Below are 21,279 nucleotides of genomic sequence, written 5' to 3' on the forward strand. Positions count from 1 at the left end.
CAAACTTGAAAGCCACCCAAGCAGGATCATAAATAGATAAGGATTCATATTTGCTTAAATGTATTCTCATATTTCTACATAATTTACTTTTGAGAAGAGTCTCTTATAAATCCAGTGTCATAAGCCACTTGCTTAGAGCTATGAACAGCTGTCATTTTTACTAAGGAGGATGCTCTTGGGGGGAAAAAACCCCCAAAACCTAAAGAATTTAAAATAAAATAGTCTTTCATTCAAACATGCAATCAGGCAAAAACATTTTCCACCCCTTCAAACCTGCATCCCCAAGAGGCAAAAGGCTTACGTGTTCAGACTTCTCCTGTTCTTTTTTGTCCGTCTGCAAAAACTGATAGTTTTCTTTTGCCAGCTTCTGGACTAGTTCAATTCGTCCGATTTCATCTCTTTCCTGAAGCTTGCACATCACCCCTGCCTTAAGAGTTGGAGAAAAAGCGAAGATATACTTAAAACCACAGTCCCAGGACATGACACCACCGCAAAGTTCACCTTATAATAAGCTCATCTTTTCCACTGCCTGGATTAAATCATGGTCTTGGTAAAATATTTTGCCTTTCAAAAACTGAAGTTACATTATTATAATCTAAGAGCACCATGCCAAAAGACTTAAAGTTGAGTCTGCGTATCACTCTACTTTAAGAGGGTGAAGGACAGAGCAAACTAAATCATTTGCTACTAAGTGTGCGCCTGATAGGCTCCTGTTTGTTTGTTCCTGACAGCCTGTTTCCTGTTACATAAGCAGAGCCTAGCAAGAGGTTAAAAACTCATGGGAAAGTTAGCCAGGAACCACACTGGTGAAAGGGTGAACTGATACAGAGCCCTAAAAATAACAATATGCAACACCCCAATTCTTTAGCTCCACAACAAATTATTCCGTATATAAATAAACCCTTAACAAGAAGATCACAAGATAATTTTTTTCACAATTGGAAAGTTACTATGGGGCATTAGTAAAATACCACTAATAGTGCATAAAAGATGGTGAAATATTTTGCTAAAAATAAGACACTGGAAAAAGAAAACTCGAAATTTCATTCATTGGGGTTTGGAAGTGATCCATAAAGCATCATATTTTACATTAGGTCAAAGTGCCTAAATAATAATAGGAGGAGGAAGGTGAATCTAAGACTTTGAAATAGGAAAAAAAAAAAAAGTTCATTCTAACACATTAATTATGAAGTGTTTCTGCTCAAATTCTTTCCAAAATGGTTCATACTGACATACCAAGACATGATCTAATAAAGAAATCCAAAGTTATACTTGGCAGGAGCAGTCAAAACTATGGAATCCGTTTTCCTCAACATAACCTACAGGATTTGAATATATTCCATAACATGACCAAATACAGCAAAGGGGCCGGCAAAGAATCCAAACTTCATGATCTTAACGGTTTGTGCTAAAGATACCCATGTTGTTGAGTGGGCAGCAGAGAAATGGAACTATCCATGCAAAGCAATGACTAAATCTTTGTTCCCAGGGGCAGTGGTATCTCTTTATCTAGCAGTTTGTCCAACTAGGAAGGAAATAAAAAATTTCTGACGTGGCCCACATCACAGACTCCTAGAGGACAGCAAGTGGAATTCCTCCACCAAAGTCAGAGATTTTTACAACATCCCTCACAAGTGGCTTTTCAGTTCCTTTCTAAAGTTTCCTTCGACAGGGACCTAAGTTTATCTTAAGACAGTCTGTACTCTGTTGGATAGCCAGGATTGTTGGAAAGTCCCTTATGCTCATCACACTAGACAAAACTGAAACCATTTAACTTCAATCTGTGAGGACTAGTTTTGCCTTTTAAAGCAATGGAAACTAGGCCTATTCTTTATCCAATGTGACAATCTTTCAAATATTTAAATACAAACATTTATTATATTCTCATTTTAATATTCTCCAGATATATATCTGATATGGTTTTGCAGTGTCGCCACCCAAATCTCATCTCGAATTGTAGTTCCCATAATCCCCACATGTTGTGGGAGGAACCAGGTAGAGGTAATTTAATCATAGGGGCAGGATTTTCCGGTGCTGTTCTCGTAGTATTGAATAAGTCTCATGAGATCTGATGGTTTCATAAAGGGGAGCTCCCCTGCACAAGCTCTCTTGCCTGCCGCCATGTAAGACATGCCTTTGCTCTTCCTTAGCCTTTTGCCATGACTGTAAGGCCTCTCCAGCCATGCTGAACTGTGAGTCAATTAAACCTCTTTCCTTTATAAATTACCCAATCTCTTTATTAGCAGCATGAGAGCAGACTAATACAATATCCCTAGTTCCCTAAATTATTTTATTCATTCATTCACTCAACAGAGTAAAGGATTTATTTGAGCAAGAACCTACTATAAGTTCTGAGAATATGGTAGTGAACATAAAAAAAAACAAAGTTCTGGCCGGGTGCGGTGGCTCATGCCTGTGATCCCAGCACTTTGGGAGGCTGAGGAGGGTGGATCACCTGAGGTCAGGAGTTTGAGACCAGCCTGGCCAACATGGTGAAACCCCGTCTCTACTAAAAATACAAAAAATTAGCTGGGCGTGGTGGTGTGCACTGTAATCCCAGCTACTCAGAGGGCTGAGGCAGGAGAATTGCTTGAACCCGGAGGTGGAGGTTGCAGTGAGCTGAGATCACGCCAGTGCACTGGACGACAGAGCGAGAGTCCATCTCAAAACAAAAACAAAAACAAAGTTCCTTACATCCTGGAGCATACATTCATAATGTAACATACCAACAGGAAATATCGAGTGGCAATATATGACAGAAAAAACAATGAAGCAAGGTAAGGGGACAGATAAATAACTGAAGGCATTATTAAGATAAAAATGTCAAGGAAGGGTTTTCTAGTAAAATGACATCTGAATGGTGACCTAAAGGAAATGAGGAAGAGGTGATGTGGATATCCAGAAGGAAGTGTGTTTCGGGCAGAGGAACAGCAAGTACAAGGGCCCTAATGCTCAAGTGTGTTTGGCATGCTCAAGGATAGGCAGAGAGAGCAGCAGGGCTAGAAAAGAGCTGTAGGGAGTAGACTGGTGGCACTGGTTGAGAGGTAATGCAGGAGCCCAACACACAATTTCCTTATAGGCTGTATAAGGAGTTTGGATTCTTTTTCTGAATAAGACAGAAATCCTTTGGAAGGTTTTGAACAGAGAATTAGCAAAATATGATTGACATTTTAGCAGGATCATTGTATGTCCTGGGTTGGACTGGGGGAAGTAGTTGATGCTAGAAGACCAGTTAGGAGCCTGGTTTTCACATAAGACATGGCTTGGAACTTGTGCTAGTGGTGAAGGTGGTACATGTGGTTCTAACCACTGGATATATTTCAAAGGTAGAGCCAGCAGATTTTGCTGTTTGGGAGTCTCCAAAATATTTGGTCTGAGTAACTGAAAGGATGGAGTTGTCATGGGGGAGGCAGGGGTTGATCTGGGAAGGAAAATGGCTATTGACATCCAAGTGGAGTTGCTGAGTTGGAAGTCTGGAGGTTCAGGGGAAGTCCAGGCTGAAGACATGAATTCCAGAGTCATCAGAATACAGATGGTATTCCTCTGGTTTTACCAATGGAATGGTGTAAATCCAGGAATTGAGTCTAGTGTTTCGATACTGGGAAGATGAGGAGTAATCAATCAGAAAAGGAATCTGAGGAGGAGTGGCTGCAAGAAGAGAATCTGGAGAGTAGTGAAGCTGCTTCAAGGAGGAAGAAGTGAAAAACTCTACCAAATGTTGCTGAAATATCAAACAAGATGGGCTCAAAATAACTGACACTGAATTTGACAAAAGTAATTGGTAACTTTGAGTGGAGCAATTTCTGTTTGAACTGATAGGGACAAAAGCTTTATTAACATGAGTTCAACAGTAAATAGGACACAATTCTTCCAAAGAGGTTTGTGACAAGAAATGAGGCACTAGCTGAAGAGTGTCCTTGAAGAGAGTTTCGCTTGCTTATTTGCTTTAACATGAGGGCTATTCCAGGATGTTTACCTTTATTAGAATTCCAGTAGACAGCAAAATTTGATGATGCAGGAGGGAGAAGAGGGCATTTTCAAGAGTAATGCTCTTGAGTAGGAAAGAGAAGATAAAGATCTACTCTCAGGAAGAAATATGAATCTAAATATTTCATCCAGTGAAACAGGAGAGACAGTGAAATACAGGTGTAAATATGCAGGTACGTTGGCATATTTGGTGGTAGGGACATGCAGAAATTCCTTTCTGAAGGCTTCTATTTCCCAGAAAAATAAGAAGCGAGTTATGATCTGAAAATAAGAAATTGTGGGGAGATGCTGCTGGAGGCATAAGAAAAGAAGGCATGTTAATAGTCACTTAGGTTACAAGCACTGGCAAACTATTTTGTAAAGGGCCAGACAATAAATATTCTAGGCTTTGTAGGTCATGGGGTCTCTGTTGCAACTGCCCAATTCTGCAAGAGATAATACGTAAATGAATGAACGCAGCTACATTCCAATGACATTTTATTTATAAAAACAAACAGTAGGCTGTGGTTTGTCAACTCATGGCCTAAGAGAAGGGGAAACTGGGCAAGGGAAGTAGAATAAAGATTGCCAAGCACTACTAAAGGCCCACTTGATTTTTATTTTTAGATCCTTTTATGCTCCTAGCCATCCTCCTTAAGGCATATTTCTGTTTGTCAGGATTTTAATGCAGTCCATAATCTGAGACAATGGTAAATATATGGGCCTATCATTAAGATGCTCTTTTAATCTACACTAAGGAGGGTAAAAAAGTTTCAATGGTGTTACAAAATAACTATGAAGGCAGGGAAACTGGGGCAATTTCTACTTACAAATAAACATTACTTAAATGCTTTGACACTTAAATACATTTCTATTGTCTAGAAAATTCATGTACGTCAACCAGCGAGGATTTCTTCTCTCTCTTTCCATGTCATCTGCACAGTGTTTAATACACTGTCCTGGCGGTGGAGGGAGGATGCTAATGACCCTCCAAAATGCCAACCTGGAAACCTGTTCTGTGGTTTAATCAGTGGTGTGATGGATTTAGCCCCGATCTTGCTCTGCTCCCCAGTATGGCCCTCCCATACAAAAGACAGCATGTGGGGAATGGAGGCCCAGACAGTGGTGGGACACAGATGAGAGTACTGGATAGCTATAACTAACCCGTCACCATGGGGAGCCTGTTCCCTCCTTTCACCAGCACTGGCTCCAAAGCAACTCAGCTAAGCTCCCACAGACTCGATTTGGAGATAAGTCTGTCCTTCTATCTGTAGGTCCCAAGTACAGTGTTTTGGTTTTTTTTTTTTTTTTTTTTTAATCAGCTGATTACAGCATCATCAATAAAAGGCCGAAATTAAACAGAGGAAATTTAAGGTCTTCACTATTTTTTGGATTTCTGTGTGAACATGATTTTTCAAGGAACTCTAAGCATTTTTCACATATTATTAGAATCCTAAATATAAACTTTTCTCTCAGCCAAGTGCAGTGGCACACGCTTATAATCCCTGTGTTTTGGGAGGCCAAAGCAGGAGGACTGCTTGAGCCCAGGAGTCAGAGGCTGCAGTGAGCTATGGTCACACCAATGCACTCCAGCCTGGGCAAAAGAGTGAGACTCTGTTTCTCTCTAAAAATAATAATAAATAAATATGTAAATAAAATGAACTTCCCTTTCAGGAGGAAACATTTTCATTACAACCAGATACTTGGGCCCACGAAGCAAATATGTATTTTAAAGGCAAAATGCTCTTTTTAAAATGGGCTTCAGGCTAACTTATTTCTTTAATTCTACATCTTATAATTAAAGAGAAAATATTGCTGTTTTGATTTTCTGGTTTCCAAATAACTTCTAGATGCATTTTCACAAGGCAATCAATTCTATAGCATTCCTTATATTACAACTATCAAAAAAGATTTCCAAGGAGGTTATGAATGCTGCTTCATTCACTGGGAGACTTTAAACCCACATATCCCAGATGACTTATAAGGCAGTGCTAGGCGGAAGCATCATGCCAAACTAGATGTTCCTCAGGGTCCCTTTCAGAGCTCCATAATTTAGTGATTTAATGCAAGAAACCCATGAATTTATTAATATATTGTGGGAGCTTTGTTATGGCAGGAGAAGCAAGATAACTAACAGTCCTTGATCTAGACTTTCACATCCCTGGTCTATTTAATTTCTCTGTGTAAAATTAATTATAAACAATTTACCTAACACTGCTAAGCCAGAAAAAAAATAAAAGATTAATGTATAACTGTCAGAAGAGTTATTTAGGAGCTTTATTTCAAGGTCTGTTTTGAAAAAAAGTCTCCATAATGTATAATTAAAGTTATTTATAGGATTTTCAGCCTTTGAGGAGAGAAATGTTATGAATGTAAACGAAAAGCCTGTTTCCTTTATAAATGGAGTCATAAAAATGTTGGGTCCATCCCCTCAATGGCAGAATGAAGCGTGGACAAGAGTCCTGTGGGAAAGGCCACATGGATGACAAATGAGCATCTTACTGGGACAAAAGCACAGTTCTTTGTATTAAAACATTCTCTGCATCATCTTAACTTTAACAACCACTTTTTCTAAAACACCTAGGTAAAACATGCTGCAAAAATTGCTTATCAAGGTCAGGGAAACCAGAAAGAAAGAGTCCACCTTTCATGAAAGCACTTTTGCAATAACAGAATGCTATTCAGTTCAAATTCAGGATATTCAGATAAATTCTTATTGATTACTATGTAATATCTTAATTTCATTAAAAATTAAGCCTAGAAGTTCATATAATTTTTTTGCTATTTTAAACAGAAATATAAATGACAGAATAAAACACTGATGAGCTTAGATGATAAATTATTCTACTGTATGCACCTTATTTTGAAAACAGAAAATATTAAGAATTTTTTTCCAGGAAAATTCAGAAGACAGTTCATAGTCAAAAAATAATAATAATTTTAGGGCAACAAATATTCATTTTCTCAAATTTCTTCAGAGAAAAAAGTTAGACTATGAAAAAGCTCTCCCTGTTAGGGATAGAAGAATATGCCCCCTTGAGAATTGGGAAATGAACCACGAAGCATCCACAGTGAGAAATGTACCTAATGGAAAGTGTGATAGTCAAGGCAGGTGAGGAATCCCCAGGGAGTCACTGGTATGGGCCTCGAACACCATGCTGGGGCATCAGGGAGCTTTAGAAATCATTTCATAATTCCTAGCCCGTCACTGTCCAGGCAAGGCAATGGACATTCAGTTTCTCTGGTCCTACTCCTTTGTGGAATTCCTTGTGTTAAAACATCACCTTTGTATAGGATGGACAGACCCATACTATAGAAATACTGTGTAATGCTGCATCCTGCCAGAGCATGCTGAGAGCTAGGAATAAGGCAGAAACCACACTTACATGAAATTTATGCTGTTATTTCCCTCAAGTACTTTCTTAATCTTTTGTATTTAGAAAATTATCCCTTCTGATTAAAATCAAAATATAGCATTATAAATTTACATAATATATAGTATTATAAATTTATATAATTGAAAAAGTAAGGGGTTCATTCACTTCACATGCTTGATTCCTATAACGTTCAGACTAAAGTAGGGGGGCCACCAATATTTTCTCTTGTTTTGACCTAAGAGAAATTATAGCTCAGACTTGTATACATTCTTGACCACAGTGGTAAGCAGGGTAGCAAAGTTAAAAAAAAAAATTAAAAAGTTAAAAAAGAGAATAAGCAAACTCGAATAATATCAAACATAAAAGATTTAACAGGATAATCAATTTTCTTTGACAGTATTAAATAAGAGCTTTCTTTAGTATGCATATTTTTAAAAGTTATAGTCTGACTACTGATAAATTAGTTACCAAATATTTAGCAGTTAATTTGTATAATAAATAATTATTACCACTTAATAATAGAATGATTGATTCAAATGGAGGATAGGAGACAATGAAAATAGTCACTGAATCCAGTGGCCAATGGCTAATGGAATCAAAGCAAGAATTTCCAAAGTTCAACACATTATAAATTACTCAAGGCCAAGTGTAGTGGCTAACGCCTGTAATCTCAGTACCTGGGGAGGCTGAGGTGGGCAGACTGCTTGAGCCCAGGAGTTAGAGGTCAGCCTGGGCAACATAGCAAAACCACATCTCTACAAAAAATACAAAAAAATTAGCTGGATATGGTGGTGTGCACCTGTTGTCCCAGCTACTCAAGAGGCTGAGGTGGGAGGATCACTTGAGCCCAGGAGGTTGAGGCTGCAGCGAGCCATGATCGTGCCACTGCACTCCAGCCTGGGTGACAGAGTAAGACCCTGTTGCAATCAATCAATCAGTCAATTAATAACTAATTAAAGATCTCATTAGAATTCTTAAAAGCTAGAACCAGGCAAATTTTCAGTACATTTTGACAAAGATTCTTAAATCCTTTTATCCTATAATACAGTGAAGGGACTAGACTATTTTGTGTCTGCAAAGATACCATCTGGCAGAGAGTAATGCTGCAACTTGGCCCAGTTAGATACTTTAAATATTCCAACCAAAAAGCAATGAGATAGATGGTCAGAGTGACAATAACTGACAGAGGCTGACTTTGTTGGGTGCTTACTGTGTGTCAGGCGCTGTTCTAATTGCTTCACATGTAGTCCTTTAATCTTCAGAACAATCTAACAATTATTTCCATTTTACAGAGGTTAGAAAGGCAGTTTGCCTGCTGTTTAAAGCAAGGACATCAGAACCAGACTGCCCTGGTTTCAGACCTGGCCCCGTCCCTTACCGGCACATCTATAAAGTGGTAGTAATTAAACTATCTATCCTGGAGGGTTTGCTGTGATGTTTAAATACATTAATAAAAACAAAGAACCTTACAGTGTCTAATACATATGAAGTGCTGCCTAAGTGTTATATACAATAATACTGCTCCCAGTATTATTACAGAAAAGGAGGGTAGGAGCACAAGAGAGTTAACTTGCCCAAAGGTTTTTTGTTTTGCTTTGTTTTCTTTTTTGAGATGGAGTCTCACCCTGTCACCCAGGCTGGAGTGCAATGGCAGGATTTTGGCTCACTGAAACCTCCGCCTCCTGGGTTCAGATGATTCTCCTGCTTCGGTCTCCCAAGTAGCTGGGATTACAGGCACCTGCTACCATGCCCAGCTAATTTTTTTTTTTTTTTTTTTTTTAGTAGAGACAGGGTTTTTCACCATGTTGTCCAGGCTGGTCTCAAACTCCTGACTTCACGATCCACCTGCTTTGGCCTCCCAAAGTGCTGGGATTACAGGTGTGAGCCACCGCGACTGTTACTCGCCCAAGGTTACTGTGCCAGTCAGGAAAAGAATCCAGGCAGTGTGGCCCCAGAGGCAGTGCCCCTAGTCTTTACATTATGCTGCCCAACATTTACTGAAACTCTCCTATGTGCCAGGATTGCCAGGAGTGTTTTATGTTGCTTCATTTCAACCTCAGGACAAGCTTATAATATCTCCATTTTGCAGAGATGAAAACCATGCATGCTAGGTACTGTCTAGCATAGTGGGGACACCATGGGGACAAAGACTTAGGCGACCTACAGGATCTTCCAGGTTTACAGCCACTAAGGAACATCCCTTAAGGAAGAAGGGCTGGGATGTAAACCCAACTCTAAATGCTCTCTTCACTCCACCCACATGTGACAGCATTAAAACAGGGAGTTTCTTAAGCAGAAAAGGTATTTTTAGTGAGAGTAAGACAAAAGCAGCCAACATATGAGAGATCTCTGGTAGATGGGAAGCCTGTGTACAACAAGGCCAAGTCTGTCTGGGCTTAGTAACCATCTTAACCTTTTATAGACCCAAAGTTTTCAGCAGCCTAGAGGCACATTCCCCACGGTAACATATTTCATCATGCACGCGGAAGAAGGAATCAGAATCCACTTAACTTGCTTAAAATATGCTCTGGAATGAAGACTGAAGTAATCTGAAATACTGTGAAGCCTGGCAAATAGGTGCTCAAGCCATTAAATGTATATACATCAATCAAATAAATTGTACATATAAATTACACACATACGTACATACCAATGAGCATACATTTTTATTTCTAATTCTGCCTATATATCTGATGGCAAAATTCTAAGTTTTCTTTAAGCTCACCTCGCATGACTTGAACTAGTTATTCCATCCAGAGAATTTATATAGATGGGCCTGCAGAATTAAACCAATAAAACTGGTGTTTCCACTATGGTAGCAGATCAAGCTTTCTTAGACACACCAGAGGAGGTGACAACTGCCTTCCTTCCTAACCAGCTTAGGCCTATAACACTCATAATGATGCCATGCTGCCCAGTGAACTTAATTCAACTTTCAAACCTAAGTAGAATCTGTTCCTAATCTAATTATCAATCTACTGGTTTCATGATTTCATCCGTCTGTATGTCCTATAGATACACAGTTATATAATCATTGCTGAATAAAAATCACAAAATCCTGAACAGTAAGGTCTGTGTATCCTTTTGAGAAATAAAATTGCATTCAAACAGACATTTACCCATAGAATAAGTTCAGAACAAATAAAGAATAACAGTATTTTAAATTTAGAAACCCTTGTCCCACTAGTAATTTAAGGATTTAAGAAACTTGGAGAAAGTGGTAAATACACTGAGCTGGGGAATCCCTGCACAGGTTTGCTTGGAAACCTGCAGTATAATTTTAATATGATCTTGAGGACTGTTCCATGTTTAATATTACCACAGCAAAACAGTGTGACTTTATTAAAACATTACTGTCCATGCAATCTTTATTGAAAAAGTTAATGTGATTCTTCTGACCAGAATCAACAGATTTGTAACCTTAAAGGTGAAGTGAGATGAGTCAACTAGGCTAAGCCAGAATTTTAAAATGCTCCACTGTTATATAAAGTTAACAGCTGGCAGCACTAGGGTGTCCAAAGTTTTTATGGTGCAATAGTATTTGGAGGTATGCTACCTAAAGCATATTCATGCTGTGATTTAGCTACCAGGAGGTAGCAGAGAACCTCTAGCAGGTTGGTGCTGTCAGCTGGCCCATTCTCCACTGCCTTCTTCAGGGGAATGTCTGCCCTTCACTCATTTCCCTTGCTTCCTCTGGGAAGTAAAGTGTGTCTATCTGACCCTCTCCCATGAATCAAATTATAAATATAATTACCAATTTAGGACCCTTTGTGTGAAATACCTTTATATCAAAACTGAGCACTTTATTCCCAATAACATGGCTATTTACAAAACATAAAAGGTAAAACCTATATCATTTTTTAACACCTGCACTGTCTCACCACCCTCAACACAGAAGGGTATGATGAGGGGCTGTCACAGAATTGATCATACCTGAGAATCTGGAACACTTTCGGCTTCTGTTACAGCTACATGTTTGTCATTGTTTTCTTCATCTTGTTCAATTGCTTAAAAAAAAAAGAACACCATTAAACAAATGTATCATCATATAAAAAATGCCTCAGATAATTTTCTTTCAGATCGCAATTTAGCGGGAAAAATGTTAGATAGATTCACAAAATGTAAACATTAGCATTATTTTTTGTTAATCAAATGTGAAGTTAGCTAATAGCACTGGGTACTTCTCCTGCATATTATCTCATGTATTAAATCAATGGCAGTGAGAAAATTCAATCTTAATTCTGTTCTTCACCTAAACCCATCCAGACATCACCATATCAGCATTGTGCTTTACCAAAAGGGCAGCTGGGGGTATAAGATGAAGACTTCTATTCATTTCATGTGAGAACAGCCATATATATATTTTTAATATGGCTTTCTGGCTGGCAGTTTAAATGTCATATAATAAAGGAAGCACAGTATTTACATCTGGGTTGCTCAGTGCATTGTTACCACAAAATTCCATATTGTGGAGTCTTGAATCCGTCTATCCCTTCCCAGCATCTCCCTATCCAAGCCCTTATCACCCTTTCTTCAAGGGTACAATGACCTCTTACACAAAGCCCTGACTCCAGCCTCTCACTAATCCAATCCGGCTTGGGAACAACGCTAAAATAATCAGTCTCAAAAAATATAAAAACAACAAGTGCCAGACTTTGGCTTATGTATTGCTTATCTCATGGCATCTGAACTTCTGCTCATCACTGAAGGGCTTCTCTGAACTCTCTAGCTTCCTCCAAATGTCCAATTTCACACTGACATTCAACACCAAAATGTATTTTACATAACTGGGATCCACACATAATGACTGGATTACTTTTCTCTTTAGATAACTTATTCTTCTGTTTTAACAAATATTTACAGAGCAGCTATTATGTCCATAGCAGGAGATGTGACATTCAACAAGCCTGGAGAGAGTAGAGACCACAATAAATTCAGATCTAAGCCTAAGAACATGGGGAACCACGAAAGAATTTTAAATTGGGAAGTGCATGATTTGATGCATATTTTCAAAAGTTCTTTTTTGCTTCTTTGGGAGAACAGACGTGAGAGAAACAAGAGCGGAAGCAGGGAGACCAGTTAGGTGACTGTTGCTGTAATGTTGCCTGCAGATGACAATGACTGAGATCAGGGAAGTGGCAATGAGCAGGAGAAACACGGAACACTGGAGCTATATTTTTTTAGACAAAATGGACACAACTTGCCAATGAATTGAACATGGAGAGAGAAAAAAGAGATGAAGGAGAAGCAATCAAGGATGACTCCTAAATAGTTATTCCTTGTATCCATCATGCCATTTATCCTTTTTGCCCTCTTCATCAAAAGTAGGCCAAAGCATACCAACCTAGCTGACAGCGAGGTCACCCACTGTACTTATTGATTCAGTTTACATTATTCTGTGTACTTTTTTTTTTTTTTTTGAGATGAAGTCTTCACTCTTTTTGCCCAGGCTGGAGTGCAGTGGCACAATCTTGGCTCACTGCAACCTCCACCTCCCGGGTTCAAGCGATTCTCCTGCCTCACTTAGCCTCCCGAGTAGCTGGGATTACAGGCGTGCACTACCATGCCCAGCTAATTTTTGTATTTTTAATAGAGACAGGGTTTCACCATGTTGGCCAGGCTGGTCTCAAACTCTTGACCTCAAGTGATTTGCCTGCCTTGGCCTCCCAAAGTGCTGGGATTACAAGGTGTGAGCCACCATGCTCGGCCTGTGTACTTTTAAATATTGTGCTCTCTGCTCTGTATTTTTTAAAATATCATTTCATGTACTTTTTGCTTTTGTATGCCATTCATGCCTGCTGTGTGGTGCCCACCATGGAGCCTACCTATAATGCTGTGCATACAGTAGGGCTCTGCAAATGCTAACTGGCATGAACAATGTATCCCCAAGTGATCAAAACTGCACTGCTTGACTATGCCTACTTATATAATAAGCTACTTCTTTTGTAACTTTATGAAAGAAGAAAAGAGAGAAATTCTTCTGTTCACGCTTTGGATAACTAGGATAACTCTGACCAGCTGAGCATCTAAAGGCAAGGTAGGAAGAGGTGAAGAGGGTAGAAGCTTTTCTTCTATTTCTCAGAGAAAAGTTCCATTCATGCCTGTTCAAAGGGGGTTCCCTGTTGCTAATGTTGCCCAGCTAGGTGGAAACTTAAGAACAAAGAAAAACATTCGTGTTTTCTCTGAAAAACTAGAGGCAAGACTATAAAGGGAAAAATAAAACATAGAATAACATCCTAAATTCCACTTAAAAATGCAATGGGCTATAGAAGTAAGGAACTCCACTTAACCAATTGAAATAACAGAAGAAGCCTTTCCTCATCCTGGAATGCAGAGTAATTTTCTTGGAGGGCAAGCTGATCATATACTAATGTGAAATAACTTCACATAAAAAGCAACCATACTTTGGCACTTCATTTGTGCTGTATTTGAATTTTTGCTCTTTAAAGTGCTAATTTCAATGAAAATGAAGAAAATTAAATTTCAGAATATTTTAGCCTACTGAATTCATGTTTTTGGTTTTAAAACAACAATGCTGTAGGGTGTAGGCATTTCTTTTTCTTACCTTATTATACTAGAACATAGAACATGCAGGACACTAAATAATAATTTCAGATTGACAGTTAACACATTTTTTTTGAGGCAGGGTCTCCCTCTGTCACCCAGGCTGGAGTACAGTTGCACGATCATGCCTCACTGCATCCTGAACTTCTTGGGCTCAAGCGATCCTCCCGTCTTGGCCTCCCAAAATGCTGAAATTACAGGTATGAGCCACCTCACCTGGCCTCACACTACTTTTTAAGCTTTAGGAATAATTCTTAATACATAGAAATAGAACTAAAGGAGGAATAGATGAACATAAAAGCAAACCTAGGATAAAGTGTCAGTCCTGTATTTATTTCTAGCTTATCCCCAACAACAATGCTATGTTTATTGTCACATCTTTAAACACCTCAAAATCGGTTGCCTAGCATTATGCCAAAACTAACAGGGTGAGAATTAGAAACACAAGCAAGTTAAGGGACTTGGCAAAGCTAACTCTGTAAGCTAAATCTGCACAATGGACAAACTCTCAAAGTTCTGCTGGACTCAACCTCAACCCCCTAATGACAAAGAGAAGACAGCGTAAATAACATTATTTTCTGGGAAATAGGAAAAATTATAATTCCAAGAATGCATCTTGGGAGCAAAAGTGTATTTATCCTAGAGAAGGATTTATGATTATCCTATGAAGTTGCATGCATAAAATATATATGGTCCCCTAAAAGGGAGAACTCTGTTGACCCTTTAGTTCATAGATTAATGTCAAAAAATAAATAAAAACACAATTTCTCTCTTTATGCCTTCCAGTGGTGTGGCTCATGTGGTGGGAAAAGGAGGAAGGAGTTATTTAGATTTTTGAGTTCAATTTTTCTTTTATCTGATCAGAATAAGAGTTGGTTGGGGAAAATTTCCTATGCAAATATTGATTCTGGGACAGTTCCCTCCAGCGAAACACGTACACAGGAATGACAGCTTCTGGGACCGAGGGAGGCTAGGAGCTTCACTCTCTGCCAACACAAACCATCTCCTTATCTCTCAACACACAGAGTCTAAAAGCAAGTAATGGCCTTTGAAAATAACTTACCATAACAAAAGATACAAGTGCAAGATCTAAAGCATATACTTTGAGTGGTGAGCATTAGTGCCCACAGGAGAACTAAGCATGCATGTGGATTAATTAACACTGATTCGTTAAGGGTACCTAGTTTAAACGTATCTATTTGTAAATTAGCCAAGAGGGATTCAAGGTGAATGACTGTTGAAAGCCTCCTAGGATTGTGGGGCTTAACTTGATAGTGCTTTCTTGTTGCCTTGGGGACAAAACAGGTTTTCTCTCCCCAGGACTTACTAGGATGGGTGCTAAAATGCAAACAAACAAACAAACAACAACAACAAAAAAACAACTCTGTCAGTAACTCTACTATAATAATAATACTTAAACACAAAGGGGACTCATGTCCTTTCTAAATGATGTTATTTAATTTCATCTGATCAACTTTGTAAAGGTAAGAGCCCCACTAACAAGAAAACATTAAACACACAATGACTGTCATGTGCTGACTCTCATCAGGACCATTATTTAAAAATCAACCAACCCATTTCTTTAAAAAAATCTTACAAACCAACCCCAAAGATGACTACAGATAGAAACTGAGCATTTCAAGCCTCAATGTGAGACATCAGCAAACAGTTAAGAAAAATAACTTATTGGGTACTCTGCCAAGAACTAAAGTTTTGTTAATAATATAATCTTTCACCTGTGTAGCATTTTTACAGAGAGAAAACTCTTTCATTAAGGGTCTCATCTGGTGTTCAACCTGAAATGCTGGGCAGATAAAATCACCCCCATTTTACAGATGAGGAAACTGAGACTAGTGAGGTGAAGTAATCTGCCTTAGGCCTCAAATGTAAAATGTACGTGTCGGTGACAGTTCATCACTGCTACAGTCAAGGATGGAACAGAACAGGGCTGGTCAAACTGCACATCAGCAAATCCATTCACATGGATCCCGACCAGGGTTTCTTTTCCCTCTTAATGAAATAGAACAGAATATCATAGGAAGAACAGAAAAATAAAGATCAAAATGTATTGCAACTAGCAAAGTATTTTTCACAAGTATGGATGAGAGGTGTACTAGGTCGGAATCTTTTACATGTTCTGTGGGTTGTGGACATAAAAATGTTAGGAAAACACCATAGTGTTTCCAGGCCACAGGAGGCAGAGCCCAGTTCTTCACTATCTAAATAATCAGCTATTTTTTGTACCATCCTGGAGTGGGGTCACAATATTTACTTTTGGAGGCCCTTCAACAATACTCCAACCACATTCAGCCCTGGGAGATGGCACAGAAACAAGCCTGCAGTGAGAAATGCTTAGACACTATACTCATTTTTGCTATCAATATATAATCATAAATGCTTCCAAATACTCAAATCTTTCCCATTCTTTAAAAAGGAAGAAAAAAGGTAATTGTAACATTTCTGCCTCATCACTGTATTTTTTTAGTGTTAAAATTAGAAAAGTAGGGGTCAGTGTTCACCATCAAGCCACTCCATATGGTATTATAACCTGGCCCATCCAGTGCCATTGAACTTCTCTTTGAAGGTGGACCAATGACCACTACATCTCTGCTCCAGCGTGTTTTCTCAACCCCAATCTGTTCAGCTGAACTTGAGACTGTTGACTTAAAACTCTCTTTTCTGTGTCCCTATCATCCTCAAATCTTCTAAAAATGCAAGCTTTCCCCAGGCTCTCTTTTCTCTCTTTGCCTCTTTCCTTGGTGATCTTATCTGTTATTAGGGTTTCCACTTTCACTGCAGTGCAGTTTATTCTCAAATCTGTCTCCATTTCTGCCCACTTCTCTGAGTCTCAGGCCCACATTTCCAGTCACAAGTTGAATATTTTCATTTCACAGATGATAACATGTCTGCTACATACAAGCTGCTGTGATAGGTGTAGTGGCACAATCTGCACCTCAAGAAAGAGTAATTGATTTAATACGGCGTGAGGACACAAAGGTCTGAAATCACAAGCATCTTCCTGCTCCTGGGGTATTTCAGTTTAGATCACCACCAAGTACTGAAGCTGCAAATCTCAGGCACCTTCATGGTCCTCCTTCCCCTGAGCCTTCACCTCAATCTCACCCTATATCCTGTCACTTCTACCTCTGGAATGATTCCACCTGTCATCCTCTCTGCCATGGTCACATCTCATGTAGGCTGCTACGGCATGGCCTCTCCCTCCATCCATTCTCCACACAATTGCCGGAGTTCCATCCCCAGAATGGAAGTCTGATCAAGCCATCCCCCTATCCTGCCTATGCCTGCTTAGAGCACATGAGAGTCACACGGAGATAAATACCAATTCAGGCTCCATAGCCCCATCCCCAGTGTCTCTGATGCCATGGGACTTAGCTCAGGGATGTGCAGGTTTGAAAGCTCTGATACCTGTGATACCCACTCTATTGAACACTGGCCAATGTTCAGGTAGAAGCCCTCAACCTGGCCTCAAAGGCCAGGCCATTAGGTCTTGGACCCTCTCCCCAGGTGCCGCATCTCTTCCTTTGTACATTTCTTTGTCTCTAACCTGGAATGCCCGTGTCCCTGCCTTCACCAGGTGAAATTACTCTTGTCCACTGGGCTCCCCAGCCCAAACACCAGCTCCTTAATGAAGAGTCTTCTGAGTCCTCATTCTCTGCATCTATGGCCCCTGACAAAATGAAGAGTGCTTCCTCCTAGCCCAACAAAGCTCTTTTTCTGTACACTTGATATTTTTTAGTCAGCAACACAAATATCTGTCTTTGCTAACCTACATTATGAGTTCTTCGAGAGGACAGAGTGTATATTTTCATATTCGCAGTGAAACTGACCCAATAGTCCCATAGATAGTTTTTTTTTTTGTTGTTGTTGTTTTATTGGATAAACATAGAAATTGACCCTTCTGGTCTTAAAGCTTGAGACTTATATTTGTTTTATCTGAGTTCTTTCCTCAGGAAACAACCTTTAGGCTTCTCAAAAAAAAAAAAAAATCAAAAGAATTGAAACTCACCAGATCACTGCATCCAGACATGACAGGCCAGACCCTTCATTCATCCTGATTGCTTCCTTTCCCCTCCCTAGTTTCTGCTTTCTTATACCTGTTACATTTCTTCCCTGGTTCATTAGCCCCTAGTTTTAGTTGGTCAGGGAAATGGATTTGAGACTGAGCTCCCAACTCCTCGGCTGCAGCACCTAATTAAAGCCTTCTTCCTTGGCAATAATCCTCGTCTCAGAGATTGGCTTTCTGTGTGGTGAGCAGCAGGACCTAGATTAAACCCCTCATGTTTCAGTAATACCAGCACCTGGAATAATTTCTAGAACACAGAGGTACTAAGTAATGGTCTACTGAACTGAATAAAGGTAGTCAATTCAGACAGTAATAATTATAAGACAGATATAAATAGAGCAAAATGTCAATGCAGTTTGTGGGGAGGGGGTTAACATCATGAAAGGCATCCAGGTAAATGTGGATTCTGATAGGTAAATGAGAAAAGGGGAGAAATGCAGTCGAGAGCTGGCATAAACAAACATAAACTGAAGAAACCCCTGGGATCTGACATGGGAGCAGGAAGTAGATCATAATTGGAAAATGTTAGAAAACCTCTGGTAGAGGTCCTGGCAAGACTGCACTGAGCCATGTGGCCATTGAGGGCAGGTTAATAATTTGATACCTCTTTGTGCCAACATTTGTTAAATATCTGTTCAGCATTTACTTATTAGGGCTAGTGAAAAATCAAATTTCTATTAATAAAAGGCGAATACCATTTCTTGGAATTTAGCAATTCACTTTTCTTGAATTATCTCAATTAGGAATTTTTCTGATACTTTAAAAATTATTTTGTAAATTGTAAATTGACAAATTGTAGTTGTGTTTATTTTCTGACACTCATAATTTTTCCAACACACTAAGGAGAGAGGTAAAGCACGTACATGGATAAAATTACATTGCCCAGACCCAGCAACACCCCATGCGTGATCTGGTTTCAGAATTGTTACTACTCACCAACCAAAGCCAACTAGCCTATAGGTTGGTGGTGTTGCCTTGTTAGGCCTTGAGCAATGACATTATGCTCACTGAAAAAGAATAGCTCAGTCATTACACAAGCTCAACAAGGAGTATTTATAACTTTTCAGTAAGTAAGACCAACTTCCTTGGCCAAAGCAGAATCCATTTACATTTGACAGTTATATGATTCTTCATTTAAAAAATGAGTTAAATGGGAGCATATATCCATTATACCAGTGATGTTGTAAGGCAGGTGTGTGGTTGGTCCTCTCCTTAATCAGATTCCAAGATTATGCTCACTTTACAGATGGAAAAACTGAGGCTGAGAGATGTCAGATAGTTTGCCCAGAATTATACAGGAAGTGAGTAAAGGAGACAGTTAAGTACACTCAGGTCTAACACTATCTGTACCAATATGTTTTAAAGATTAAATAGCCTAAAATAAATTGAACAGAAATGAGGCTGAAAACAAACAAAAAAAAGCAGGAGCTTTACTTCAAACAGTGTAAGCATGAACTGACTTAGATTTCCTACTAAGAACTAAGGAACCTGATGTTTAAAGAAGTGATGTTTGATGAGTCAGTGAGGGATGGGGTTGGGATTGCAATGGAAGCTGGCTGCCTTTCAGTTCCCAGGGCCCTGCTATGGAGATGTGCCCAGGTGGGCCTGTGCTGGGAGAGTGGAGGCAGGAATGGTCACTGGCAGCAATGTCATTAAGGCCATAATGACTTACACAATTTTAAGTGTTCCTACCCATTGCCTTCCCCCCAAATCCTCCCTATGCCTTCCAGCCTATGGTTCTATAGAAAAAGATAATAAATGTTTGCTACATGAAGGAAATGTATTATTTTTATTAACATTTGAATATAGGCTTGCTGTATGTTCGGGAAAGCCATAGCACTCAGACAGCACAATAAATCTACTGTGGGGAGACGGAAAGCAGAGGTGGCTGAAAAGCTCCCATCTCCCCCATCAGATACTCCATGCTCAGCACACTTGACAAGGGGCAACTCAAGCCACTGAGAGAGTTCTGGGTGGCCTCGCTCCACCCTCCCTGCTGCCTTACTGATTACATGATTTATCCCTGCCCTACAGCAGAGAGGACTCCATTTCAACTCTTACATCTTTTTTTTTTTAATAGCTAAGACTCTCCAAGCTTCTCTTCTACTTCTTAATAGGTTTTTACAGTGTTTTCTTTTGATTAAGATTTAATATACGTCCATTCAATGGAAAAGTTATTCAACAGAAAACAATGATAATGTCATTAGAGCAAAAGGTATTTCACATCGGTTCCTTTAATTAGAGCATAAATACTTATCCCACTGGCTTGGGGTAATACAGAGGTAATCAGTAATTGATACCAGTAGCCTGTTTCATTGCCATTCTTATAAGGAAATGTACTGGAAAAAAGGTTTTTTTTGGCCAGGTGTGGTGGCTCATGCCTGTAATCCCAGCACTTTGGGAGGCCGAGGCGGGCGGATCACCTGAGGTCAAGAGTTCGAGACCAGCCTGCCCAACATGGCAAAACCCCATCTCTACTAAAAATACAAAAAATTAGCCAGGAGTGGTGGCGAGTGCCTATAATCCCAGCTACTCAGGAGGCTGAGGCAGGAGAATCTCTTGAACCTGGGAAGCAGAGGTTGCAGTGAGCCAAAATCACACCACTGCACTCCAGCCTGGGCATCAGAGCAAGACTCCATCTCAAAAAAAAAAAAAAAAGTTTTCTTTTAATGCAAAGGTGGCTTGTGTATTATCCAACTAAAATAAAACCTTGATAAACAAAAATCAAGTTAACCTTAGCAACAGGTTTGGGTTTTTTTTTTTCAATATTTTTCTCGAGAGGCAGAAAGGCTTTACTTTTATCGGTTGTTTGTTTTTTGAGACAGAATCTTGCTCTATCACGCAGGCTGGCGTGCAGTGGCGCCATCTTGGCTCACTGTAACCTCCACCTCCCGGGTTCAAGCCATTCTCCTGCCTCAGCCTCCCAAGTAGCTGGGATTACAGGTGCCCACCACCATGCTCGGCTAATTTTTTGTATTTTTAGTAGAGACAGGGTTTCACCACGTTGGCCAGGCTGGTCTCGGACTCCTGACCTCAAGTGATCCGCCTGCCTCAGCCTCTCAAAGTGCTGGGATTACAGGAGTGAGCCACCATGACTAGCCGGCTTTACTTTTTTTTTGTGCCTTTCAATGTTGTGTTCTGGTGACAATACAGATTCAGGTCAATCTGCTATCATCACACAGTAAAATACTGAGCAGCAACGATTCCTAGATATCGCAAAATGTTCATTCATTAAAAAGATCCTAGTGTACTCCAATACTCTACACAATTTCTCTCAGAAATTAAATT

The 21,279-nt window shown here is 39.5% G+C and overlaps 1 protein-coding gene across 1 annotated transcript in view; it reads right to left on the reverse strand.

Moving 5' to 3' along the window:
* RAPGEF5 (Rap guanine nucleotide exchange factor 5) overlaps nucleotides 1–21,279 on the reverse strand; it is a 237,584-nt gene that overhangs the window by 101,194 nt on the left and 115,111 nt on the right. Inside the window, exons 8-9 of the mRNA XM_031013080.2 lie at nucleotides 11,277–11,350; nucleotides 302–427 (exon numbers count right to left, since the gene is read on the reverse strand). Coding sequence (XP_030868940.1) covers nucleotides 302–427; nucleotides 11,277–11,350 — 200 coding nt within the window. The remainder of the gene's footprint in view (nucleotides 1–301; nucleotides 428–11,276; nucleotides 11,351–21,279) is intronic.

Source organism: Gorilla gorilla, chromosome 6 (genome assembly GCF_029281585.2).
Source record: "Gorilla gorilla gorilla isolate KB3781 chromosome 6, NHGRI_mGorGor1-v2.1_pri, whole genome shotgun sequence".
NCBI lineage: Eukaryota > Metazoa > Chordata > Mammalia > Primates > Hominidae > Gorilla > Gorilla gorilla.